At 30.0% G+C, this 12,820-nt stretch overlaps 1 protein-coding gene across 7 annotated transcripts in view; it reads right to left on the minus strand.

Annotated features, from left to right (window-relative positions):
- The window catches only part of LOC139488462 (protein CLEC16A-like), a 119,731-nt gene that overhangs the window by 25,086 nt on the left and 81,825 nt on the right, over positions 1-12,820 (minus strand). For all 7 annotated transcript variants that reach the window (XM_071274078.1, XM_071274075.1, XM_071274074.1 and 4 more), the window contains 2 exons: positions 12,254-12,374; positions 5,781-5,823 (listed from right to left, as the gene is read on the minus strand). In XM_071274078.1, coding sequence (XP_071130179.1) covers positions 5,781-5,823; positions 12,254-12,374 — 164 coding nt within the window. The remainder of the gene's footprint in view (positions 1-5,780; positions 5,824-12,253; positions 12,375-12,820) is intronic.

The raw sequence follows: 12,820 nt of genomic DNA on the forward strand, positions 1-12,820 counted from the left end.
AAAAAAAGGTATTTGATTGAGTTCTAATAAAATATTTGTTTTATCTATTATCATCTATATACATGTAACTATGGGGTTAAAGAGCCTCATTTATTCACCTCAAAATTTGGGTGGGGGTTTGTGTTGTTCTGGCTTTGGTTTTCTATGATGTGTTTTGTATACTGATAGATATAGGAAGATGTGGTTTGAGTGCCAATGTCGAGACAACTTTCCATCCAAATAACAATTTAAAAAAAAGTAAACCATTATAGGTCAATGTACGGCCTTCAACACGGAGCCTTGGCTCACACCGAACAACAAGCTATAAAGGGCCCCAAAATTACTAGTGTAAAACCATTCAAACGGGAAAACCAACGGTCTAATCTATATAAAAAAACAAGAAACGAGAAACACATATAAATTACATAAACAAACGACAACTACTGTACATCAGATTCCTGACTTAGGACAGGTGATGTTTGTTTTTATATCATTTTATGTGTTTTGCCATGGCATTGTCTTTAATTTTCTCGACTAATGAGTTTGAATTATCTTTTGGTATCTGTGCTGATGCAGGTTAACATTTAGGCTTCTATTACAACTCCATTTAAATTATAGTATATGGTAGTCATGCAGTCTCAGTATTTCATGTATGATTTGCAGAAATATATTTAGTCTTTTCAATGAAAGCTTTATTTTAGCCTTCAACTGATACTGTATGTTACAGTAGACATTAAACCTGATGAGTAGGTTACAGTATTATCTTAGCCTTCGATCCTCCCTTTTCAATGTATAGGATAAGGGTCAAAGTCATTTTTCTTGCATATCAATCTACTGTGTCATGAGTAATAAACCGATATTCCTAGGATTTTAAATTTAGATACCCGAAAGACTCATTAAGAAGTATCTTATATTACAATTGTAACCCTACACATACAGATACTATCTTCAAAAACTACATTTTACTAGAAAAGTAATGAAACTTTTCTCTTGAAATAATATTAACTTAAAATAGCATCAAACACAGGGACTATTTCAAGAGCAATCTGTTTATAAGTTATAACTTTTCTGTACACAATCTCATATCTCATATTTCATACAATTTTCAGCTTCTAAATACAACAATCTGTAATGTAGTAACTCTCAATTCAGTATTTATATTGAAACTTTTTTTGCTTGCCTGGTCATTTCTGGTCATTTAATGAAGCATTTACTTTTGCTTTCTTGACTTCAGCTGATCAAGTGATAACATCAGGAGGGAAATTCCAGTCATGAATTTTACTGAATAGAAGCAAGATGATATAAAACAAGAAACCAGTCCTATGCGTCTTTCTCATTATTTTGTGTTTAAAGCAGTCTGCAATAATCCCAAGAAACCATTTTCATTTTCTTTCCAATCATTTTGTGTTTAAAGGAGTCTGCCATAATCCCAAGAAACCAATTCCATTTTATTTCTGCGTATTCTGTGTTTACAGAAGTCTGCCATAATCCCAAGAAACCAGCCTCATTTTTTTTCTCATCATTTTGTGATTAAAGTAGTCTGCCACCCAAAGAAACCATGCATTCATGTTTTGAAATATAGTGATTTCTTTGTATCTAAAATTAGAATCCCTCAAATAGCTTGTTTATAATCAATAGCATCTTAGCAAAAAACTCATTTGACCTCTTAGTTCATTATAGTTCTCATTTTCCAAGTATTGGAGCAAATGTCTTGCATTATCCATTTTTATTGTCCTGATTTTTATCTTTCCAAGAATTCTTTAGCATCAGACTGTCTTTGATCTTTTGGCAGGAAAACAAAGATAAGGAAAAACAAACATTTCTAACAGTGTAAACATCAACCTTAATGATTAAATCCCATTATACTATGTAAACACTTAATTACTTGGAACAGATCAATTTAAAATGATTGTCTTTTTCATGCCATACTTTGAATTCCAGGGAAAGTTTGTATTTCCAAAACATATGAACAAAACTTATTTGACCTCTTAGTTCATTATAGATCTCATTTCCTAGTATTGGAACATGTGTATTATATAATGCAATTTTATTATCCAAATTGTCATCTCTCAAAGAATTCTTTAGTGTCAGACAGACTTTCATCTTTTGTCCAGAAAATAACGATAAGGAAAACAAACATTGCAAACAGTGTAAACATTAACCTTAAAGATTAAATCCCATTATACTATATAAACACTTTTAAAATTATGGGTACTTTAAACATACCAATTTATAAAGATTTGTCTATTTTTGCTATATTTTGTATACCAGGGTAAGGTTTTTATGTCCAAAACATTTAAAATCAGCAAAACATGTTGACATTTTTTAAAAATATCATCCTGCATTGAAAATTGGGCCTTGTCATGAATTTCAAAAGTTAATTACTTTTGAAAGTCAACTGTCAAAAACACACATGGTATTTGGTGTAAAATAACCCTTAAACAAGATTTCCATTTCAGGTATTGATCCATTTGACCAAACTACATAATATTTTAACAAACAGAGGTAAAAAAACATTGGAAGAAAGATCTTGAGATATGCCAAAGTCCAAGCTTTGCAATAGGATACACAAATAATCATTTTTGGTAATGAATAATGCCTAAAGATACATTAACTTCTCTAAATTAAAATTGAAATGAAGTCAGCTGTTTTATTTTATGAGAAATATAATCTAAGCAGATATTGTGTGGATGCATAGGCAATTGAAATCTGAAAATCTCTTTTCTAACTGTACTTGTGAACTTAGTAGGTACATTTCATCCAAATCAAGTCCAAATTTAAAGTAACCCCATATGTAGTGAATTCTAGGTAGTTTATCTCAACGAACAAACAACAGCTGTGTGTTATTTTGGTTGCTGAGTTTAAATTATAATTTACTTTGAATCAATATTTAGCTTAATATGAATAAATGGATTTACAAAATTAAAGCTGACATTTATCTGGAAGGTTGACCTGAAAATAAACTTGCTTTACATGGAAAACCCTGAGAGCCAGAGTATTGGCATTTCCTGGAAACATCATCCAATTACGTCAATAACAGAGGAGGTTTTTTTTTTTAACACATATAACAAAGGAATACTAGAACTTCATTGCAAATAAACAAAATAAATTAATCATTCTTTGAATTTTCATTTGATTTTTGGAAGCAAATAGTCTGACATTAATATTTTATCTTGATATCAGCTCTTGTACTTTATATAGTTACAACAAGAATGTGTCCACAGTACAGAGATGCCCCACTCGCACTATCATTTTCTATGTTTAGTGGACCGTGAAATTGGAATAAATTCTCTAATTTGGCATTAAAATTAGAATGATCTTATCAAAAGGAACATGTATACTAAGTTTCAAGTTGATTGGACTTCTACTTTATCAAAAACTACCTTGACCAAAAACTTTAACCTGAAATTTGCACTATCATTTTCTATGTTCAGTGAACCGTAAAATTGGGGTCAAAACTCTAATTTGGCATAAAAATTAGAAAGATCATATCATAGGGCACATGTATACTAAGTTTCAAGTTGATTGGACTTCAACTTCATCAAAAACTACCTTGACCAAAAACTTTAACCTGAAGCGGGACAGACAGACGGACGAATGGACGGACGCACGAACGCACAGACCAGAAAACATAATGCCCCTCTACTATCGTAGGTGGGGCATAAAAACTGCCAGCAAGAGGTCATAACACTTTCAATTTAATGTTTAAATAAAATAGATTAACTGTATCAAGAATAGGCTGAAAAATACAAAATTTACAAACACTGAAATGTCACACCTACCATACTGATAATGACTGAACTTATGTTAAAAATCTTTGAGATCAAAGTCTAACTACCTTTACAGGTATCACAAAAACTTAACATTGACCCATTAAACACATAAAATAAAGATCAAAGCCTGGTGAACTGCTCAACAGAGATTTATATTTTGCAACTTTTCTTTATATCAAAAGTTTTGCCCTTGTATAAGTCAAAACTAAAAAAAATCCTTTGATAAAAAAGTATTATTTTTGGAGGTTTAAAACCTTATTGCTTTTTATGCAGTGAGAGAGATGTTCCAAAAATAATAATAACATCTTTTTCCACCTACTTTTATCAAACCTTCAATAAACAGTTTACAAAACTTTGAATTTTTGAAATAATGCTTTTCTAACTCAGGAATCAATTACCTAAGCTGTATTTTGCAACACTTCAAGGATTTTTTTTTACCTATGTTCTTCAACTTTGTACTTTATTTGGCCTTTTTAACTTTTTTTATTGGAGCGTCACTGATGAGTTTTTGTAAAGGAAACGCTCATCTGGCGCAAATACAAAATTCCAATCCTGTTATCTATGATGAATTTATTCACACAACTCAATAATAACTAAATTGTTCCCCATTCAAGCTTGCTTTTAGTATGTACAAATACTAGTAAAGTGCGGAAAAAAAATGGAAAGGACAGTCATGGGTGACATAAGTCCACCTTTGGCTTAGCAGCAAGAGCATAAAATATATTATAATAACAGGGATCTTTATCCTGCTCCCCTCCCTGGACTATGAAAATTAAGGATAATTAATTGTTGTCTTAGGCAAACATCCAGCAGAAAAACAGACTATTAGATATCATATCTGTATACAAGATGTTGATTATCTGATTTTTCTACAAACAGTTTACATGTTTACTGTTGTTGCTACTGAATTAACATTCTTTAACATGCAATGAAGATAAGACAAATATGCACACAAACAAATATAGATTAAAGGTGCTTTGAAATACTACTCTTTAATAGTAAACTATGACAATATATCAAAGTCTATATACAGTGTGTTATCAGTTTGATTAAATAGTTTACAGTCACACAGACAAAAGAGAACATATATTAATTAGGATATTCTAACAATTATTTCTATTTAATTCATCTGGAAGCTCGTGTATGATACATATGATACAATCATCATGTCTTATGGCTCGTGTCTGATACAATCACCAGGCTTACACTTGTGTCTGATACAACCACCAGGCTTTAACACTCGTGTGAGGTGTAATTATCAAGCTTTATGGCTGTGTCTGATATACTGTGGATTCATTAATTTTCGTTGGATACCAATTTTCGTGGGATTCGTGGTTACAGGTAAACCACGAAATTAAATGTTCCACAAATGACAAATTTGCTATAGGCTTATAGGATGACTGCATCAAAACCACGAAATTAAATATCCACGAACTTCCAAGTTTTCCCTTATCCACGAAAATTGGTACCCACAAAAATAAATGAATCCACAGTAATCATCAGGCTACCACAGTTTTTTTTACCATATTTAAGCAGCTCAAATTGAGCCATGAAATTTAATAAGGATATTTTATGTATTTGCAAAATCTAATAAGCATGAATGTGCCTGTCCAAAATTTCAGTGAATGTGATTTAGTGTTTTTTATGTTATATATTTCTTTTCTGTTTAATTTCAGCATAAATCAGGCCAATGGTTTTGTTTAGTTGGGGCCTTTAATAGTTTTATTCGTTGTTAAGGACCTTGAGACCTATAGCACATCTTTTTGAACTGTAATGTACTGGTGGTTTTTGCTATTTTTATTTCTATTTCATACCCTTATTTAGGCTGAGTAATACTTTTGTTTGTAAATAATATTATAAACTCTATATTGAGCAAACAATGTTCTAATAATAATTACTTTAGAAGGATATTTATGATTACAAAAATAATAGAGACTTTACACAGAATTTCAACAGTTGACACCTATGACAATATATAGGGTACCAGTGTTTTATAAACTGGGATATTTCTACTGCAGGATATCTTACCTTTCTTTGGTAACCACTGTACATGCTATTAAGTCACTGTTATCTGAAAGAAAAAATATCTATCTGAATTATAACAGACCAAGCCACAGAGAATCTTAACTCATTTCTAATCGTTTTTTGAAATTGCATGAGACATTGCTGATACAAACTTGCAACATAATATTCATAAGAATCTGGCATGAACTGTCCATAAAGAGTGGATGAAAGGAAAGATGTATGCCAGGAATTTCTATATCTCCTGCACTATTTTGTGTGGGAAACATTGTGATGACTGCTTTACTTAATCTAATATCACCTCATTAGAAAGTTAATTTGATGCTTTACTTAATCTAGTATCACCTCATTAGAAAGTTAATTTGATGCTTAACTTAATCTAATATCACCTCATTAGAAAGTTAATTTGATGCTTTACTTAATCTAATATCACCTCATTAGAAAGTTAATTTGATGCTTTACTTAATCTAATATCACCTCATTAGACAGTTAATTTGATGTTTTACTTAATCTAATATCCCCTCATTAGAAAGTTAATTTGATGCTTTACTTAATCTAATATCACCTCATTAGAAAGTTAATTTGATGCTTTTCTTAATCTAATATCACCTCATTAGAAAGTTAATTTGATGCTTTACTTAATCTAATATCACCTCATTAGAAAGTTAATTTGATGCTTTACTTAATCTAATATCACCTCATTAGAAAGTTAATTTGATGCTTTACTTAATCTAATATCACCTCATTAGAAAGTTAATTTGATGCTTTTCTTAATCTAATATCACCTCATTAGAAAGTTTATTTGAAGGTATTGTACAAAATTGTATAAAAGAGGGACGAAAGATACCAGAGGGACAGTCAAACTCATAAATCGAAAATAAACTGACAACGCCATGGCTAAAATGAAAAGGACAAACAGACAAACAATAGTACACACAAGACAACATAGAAAACTAAAGAATGAACCACACGAACCCCAACAAAAACTAGGGGTGATCTGAGGTAAACTTAAAAGAGATATCAGAAAATCAAGAAACTACTTTCAGTGCATGTCTTATTGTTTATTAGTAAATTGAAGATCAAACATACACATTTTTTACCTAGAGTGAAATCTTTTGTGATACTTGAAATACTAATATATTATTTGACGGATGAATAACACTGTATTTTTTTTTTTTTTTTAAATTCACTTTTCTTTTTTCCTGGATATCATGATAAGGTTTTTTATGATCTATCTACAACCTTTTAAATGATTTGGATGTGGTCTATCTTTTTAAAGTGTGACCTATACAAATGTATTCAATTAAAATAATACAAATCGTGAAAAAAACCTTCAATGGAGGTATCAGTTTTCTGCAATGTGTAACATAATAGGCCTTTAGTTCTAAAATGACGTAAAACCATTCTTATGAAAAGATTTATATCCAGACTATGACCAATACATAGGTGAATTAGTACAAAAATCAAATGATATTTGATTCAGTATATATATAATAAAAATAATGACCCCAAAAAAGGACATTTTATTAATAATTACATGGAGATTTCCCTTTTGTTGTATGCAAACTATTTTTATATATTCTTTTACGACAAATTTCAGTTCAAAAAGTAAATTGTATACTTGCAAAAGTATTTCATTCAGTCTTATGAAAGTAATTACTAGAGAAATAAAATTTGTCAAGATACAGTAAACTCATTTCATATTGGTCTCTCTTATTTTCATAACCAAAACATTTTTTAGCAAACAATATAACAATAACTCAAATAAACCTCTGTTACCCTGCTAAATTTAATTTGGGAAGTTGTCCATTTCTTAAATATCCCTGAATGAAATGAAAATACTTCTGAGAAGTTTCTAGAAAAAAGTTTAAACTAGGCGACTTTTTTGTATTTGTTTGAGATGTACTCCATCACCATGCAAGATCAATTGTTTTTGTCATTACATTGGATTTTGTACATGCTATCTCTTAATCAGGGTGATTTAAGTTTGGTCCTTTAATTTCATTCAAACTTTAGTTTAGATTCAAAATCAACAGTTACATGATCTAAGTTTCGATCTTTACATTATAAAAAGTGTCAAATATGACCCTAAATTGAAAGTTAAAATATTTAACTATTACCGCCATCAAATATTTAATTTAAATTGATATAATTTAAGACTATTTACAATGATTCCTTAGCAGCGTCATGTACTAGAGTTTAATATTAGACAGTACTATTTGTAATTTCTTAAATGTTTAAAAAAACAGTCGCACAAGAAGGGCTATCTTCAGTTTGCGGATGAGTTTCAAACTTTTCTTGATATTGAAACACTTTTAGTATAAATATAGCAAGCACCCACTATCCAATTTCTTTTGTTGATTCAAACACAAGTGGATAGTAGGGACTGGCTTTGCTAAAACTGAAGCATTTTCAGCTGTTTTAGAGTTAAAATGTAGCAAACCTTCAACAGATTTACTACCATCTATAGAAACATAAACTGGCAAATTTTCTACCGTCTTTTATTCACAATATGCAGAATGAATTAAAATTTGTGATTTCAGATTGGTAATTATTTTATGTACAGTTTAAGCCCTACAAATTCATTTCCTATGAAAAATTATTTTATTTCTGTATAATAACTCTTACTGCGGAAGTCATGAAAATAAAACTGCTGTGAATATTTCCTTGTTTACAGAAGACAAAACTTAGGAAATCATTTGAAATTAGGATGGTTTCTTCCTCATGCAAAGCTTTGTTTTCTTCCCCAGGCTTGGCTATACATATTATTTGAGTTGTGATTTATTTCAGCTCTTTAAAGCCTGTATCAGGTTTGGATTTCAAAATATATTTGATTCGTCTCCAGAGTCACTGAAAAGACATCATTTATTGGAATGCACATCTGGTGCAGGTAAAATTTGTACATTAAATCATTTAATGTTCTAGCACATCTTCTATAGTTTCCTGTTTCTATTGAAACAGACATCAACTCTAATGTCACAAACTTGTCAATTATTGTGTATTCATTAATATTCCTAGAATAACAAATTTTGTTGATTTCATTGGTAGAGGGAGAAAGCATTAATTTAAATAGTTACTGTGTAATAATACCCATAGATTTAAAAAAAAAAAAAAAACAAACAAGAATATGTCCCAAGTACATGGATGCCCCACTTGCACTATCATTTTTTATGTTCAGTGGGCCGTGAAATAGGGGTAAAAACTCTAATTTGGAATTAAAATTAGAAAGATCATATCATAAAGAACATGTGTACTAAGTTTCAAGTTGATTGGACTTCAAATTCATAAAAAACTACCTTGACCAAAAACTTTAACCTGAAGCAGGACGAACGGACAGACAAACAGTAGAACAAATGAACGGTCGGATGAACGAACAAACGAATGCACAGACCAGAAAACCTTTTGCCCTTCTACTAATCTAGGTGGGGCATAATGGGGCATAAAATAGAAAAGATATTTGATAAGAGCAAATAATTAGAACAGGAAATAAGGTACCATCAAATAGTAAACTTTCCTTCAACCAAAAAATGTATATATGAATGAAAATAAACTAGTCAATAATAATTGTTAAGTGTATGTTATATATTTTTTCTATAATTTCATGTATAAAGTTAAAATTTTATTTGTCAATTTACTGTTAGGAAAACAAAAAAAAATTAAAGTCTGAAATTATTATTTTAAAAGTAAGGAGTATTGCTAAAACGTCACTCATAAACATAGCAACTAAAGAATGCTTTTTTCTAACGAGGTAAATTAGTCCTCTGTCAAACTAAGACAAATAAATGTACATTTCATATACTAAGTTTAATGACACGAACGAGTTTTTAATCTGTTGTCAAGCAAACACCATACAAGGATAATGCTAATACCTGGAATTGTGTCAACATTAATTACTCAATTCCAGGAAAAACAGTTTATGAACTATATCCCTCCTAGTTAAGGAGAAATGTGTATATAAACTATCAGATTATAAAATAAACTAACTTTATGTTCCCAAATCTGAACTTACACTTAAAAAGTTTCTAAAAGGTCAACAAATAGACTTACTTCGAACTGTAAATGTTATCAATATCTATTGGGAACAGTTTTTGTTGCAAAATATGGACTTTAAAAAGTGTCATAAAGTTCAATAGACCAAGTTCTATAAAATGATTATTAGTCTTATAGAATTTGCCCTCATGCGAAATGTTTCTTAGATTTTTTTTTTAAAAACACCCAAGCAAACAAACACCCCAACATGTAAACTGAATTCACAAACTAGCTGTGAGTTACTAGTATACAAGATTATGGTAGATTGAGCCTATTCAAACAAAGTTTGAAGTGGCTGCCATCCTGAAAACTGTCAAGTATTAATTTTCTTGTTTTCTGGGGTCAGACCTGTTTGCTTGGTTTTATCTATTTGTTTTTCCTATTTCTAATTTGGATTTTCTCTTTCTCCAGTTTATCTTCATATTAAAATTAAAATCATTGAAACCCTAGCCGGAATTTTACACTTTATACAACATGTACAATAGATTGCCTACTCTTATTTAACCATTACATGTTGTAAACATAATATATTACTGATCAGATGAATAACCAACTTTATTCTAGTAAATACAATTGCTAACATTTTTGGTATCTCGTTTTATAGTAAACATATTTTATCAATTAATTTCAAGTTGAAGAATTAATAGGAACCGGAAACAAGTTGTTAACTTATTTTAATTTGTTTCCTAAAAACTTTAGTATATTGCAAAATAAAAAGTATTTGTACTATTTCTTAAATATGTAACTCTCCTTAAGGAAAGTTTAAGAAAATCTAACAAATCTTGGATATGTTTATTTTAATTGGTTTAATTTTTCATGAATTAATAAAAATTATATTTTTTAGATATCTGATTTTGTGGATTAAAGTTACAAGCCTTTACTCTAAGTTGCACATTCAAATTCATGATTTTCTATACCATAGATGTATAAACCCACCAAATCCACAAAATTGGTACCCCTCAATTTTTTTTCAAAAAATGTATCAACCTTTACTCATGAAACAAGACTCACTTCTACTTATAAACCCAGTCTAAATGATCTCTTGTTTGATTTTTTCACTACAAGATACCAGATATGCAGCCATTTGATTTTTTGCTACATCATACTAATGAAACTGCTATAAATTTCATCAGGAATAAAAAAAAGATTTCTCTTCAAATAAGTACTGAAAAACAGGGGAAATCACCTTTTCTTTTAACATTTTATGAGAATTTCCATAAGGATCTTTTGAAATTTAAAAAAAAAGGAAGTGGCAAAAATATACAATGACTTATGTTCATATTTTATTTCCTCGTGACCCTGATAATGTATTTAAACAAGTAACACAACATTTTTTCCTTAAAACTGCATTTCTTAGAAATGTTATTTTTCATGTTTGTTTTGTTGTAGAGATCTTATATATCCTCTTATCTTGATTCAACTTGATAGATAAACATATCTTATCTTACAGCACACTTATTTTTAAACTTTAAGTTCAAGGAAAAAACTTCTAAACATACAAACAATTTAGATATGAATTTTTTTAATACATTAATAACTTAATAACGGTTGAAAATGTCAAGAATATAAAACCATATTCTATGTTTCATTTAAAAAAAATTAAAATAAACAAAATCCCCAATGATGTATTATTTTCATGTCAGCAATTTTTTTTTATAACCATAAATTGTTCAACAATAAGTGTACTCTTCTTCTTGCCCAAGATGCATGGCGATGCAGGTGGCAAATTATCTAAAACAACATGAATGGGTATTTTGTCTTCACTTACTACTTTTAATCAAAATATTTAACTAGACAAGTCAGACATTTATAATGTGCTTTATAAGGAATATGACAAAAACCAACCTATATTTTTTCAACATTTTATTTGGTGTTGAATAGATTACTATATGTGTATAATTTATAAAAAAAAAAGTACCAATGAACTTAAGTGAGTAAAAACACTTTACTTTCAATTGTAAACCCATTTCAATTTGTTTTTCAACATAAACCTCCCGGACAAGACAGGTGACAGGTTGATTGCTCTGATGTCTGGCAGCCTTTTTTTCTATAGGTCTTTTGAGCTCTGGAACATCAGAGCAAAATCCAAATAGTAAACAGGGAAAGTGCTGAACCATACGCTGACATATAGTTGTTAATTTATGTGTCATTTTGTCTCTTGTGGAGAGTTGTCTCATTGGCAATCATATCACTTTTTTTTTCATATTGTGGCAGCAAGCTTCCATCAAAAATTAAATTGTGTATGATTTATCTATTTGAGAATGGATCTTTCATGATTTCAAAATAGAAACTTGTCATCAAGTCTGCATCAGCAATTTCAAGCAATTTCCATGTTTTCAAAATACACTGGGCTCTGAAGTTCCATGGCTCAAACACAGCCTATGAAAATTTATCAGAAGTCAGCAATCTCAGACTAAAGTCATATAAAGCATTAAACTAACAGTACTTACTGAGATCTAAGATGTCTGATACTTTAATACAGGAATCTTCTTTGGTCAATGGTAGCTGACCTTCTGTTTCTTGTAACAAAGTTAATGATAAGTCCCTCACCAGGAAAAACACTCTTATTGCCTGAAAAATGAAAGATATACAAGGTAAACAAATTATTTCATTTTGTCAGTTGACCTTAACCAAATTAACCATTTTATAGTTCTAAGAATACATTAATCTGTCCTGAGTAAGGAATCTGATGTTCAGTGGTTGTTGTTTGTCATGTTTCTGGATTGTCGTTTTTTATATAGATTATACCCTTGGTTTCCTTGTTTGAATGGTTTAAACTTATTATATATAAGAAACTACTTTTGTCAATCAGAACAGTTGGAGGACTAAATCAACAACTAGAACTGTGAGCTACTGAAAATGAAAACACATATGATGTTAGCTTGGGACAGACAGAAGGATGTGGGAAAACAGCTTCCCCTTTCCCCTAGAGTGGAGGTATAAATAAGAAAACACTAAACATTTTCTGCTAGCTTGTAGCTATCTGGAGAATTTTATCTAGCCTGGATTTATGACCT

This window comes from Mytilus edulis, chromosome 9 (genome assembly GCF_963676685.1).
Source record: "Mytilus edulis chromosome 9, xbMytEdul2.2, whole genome shotgun sequence".
In the NCBI taxonomy this organism is placed as follows: domain Eukaryota; kingdom Metazoa; phylum Mollusca; class Bivalvia; order Mytilida; family Mytilidae; genus Mytilus; species Mytilus edulis.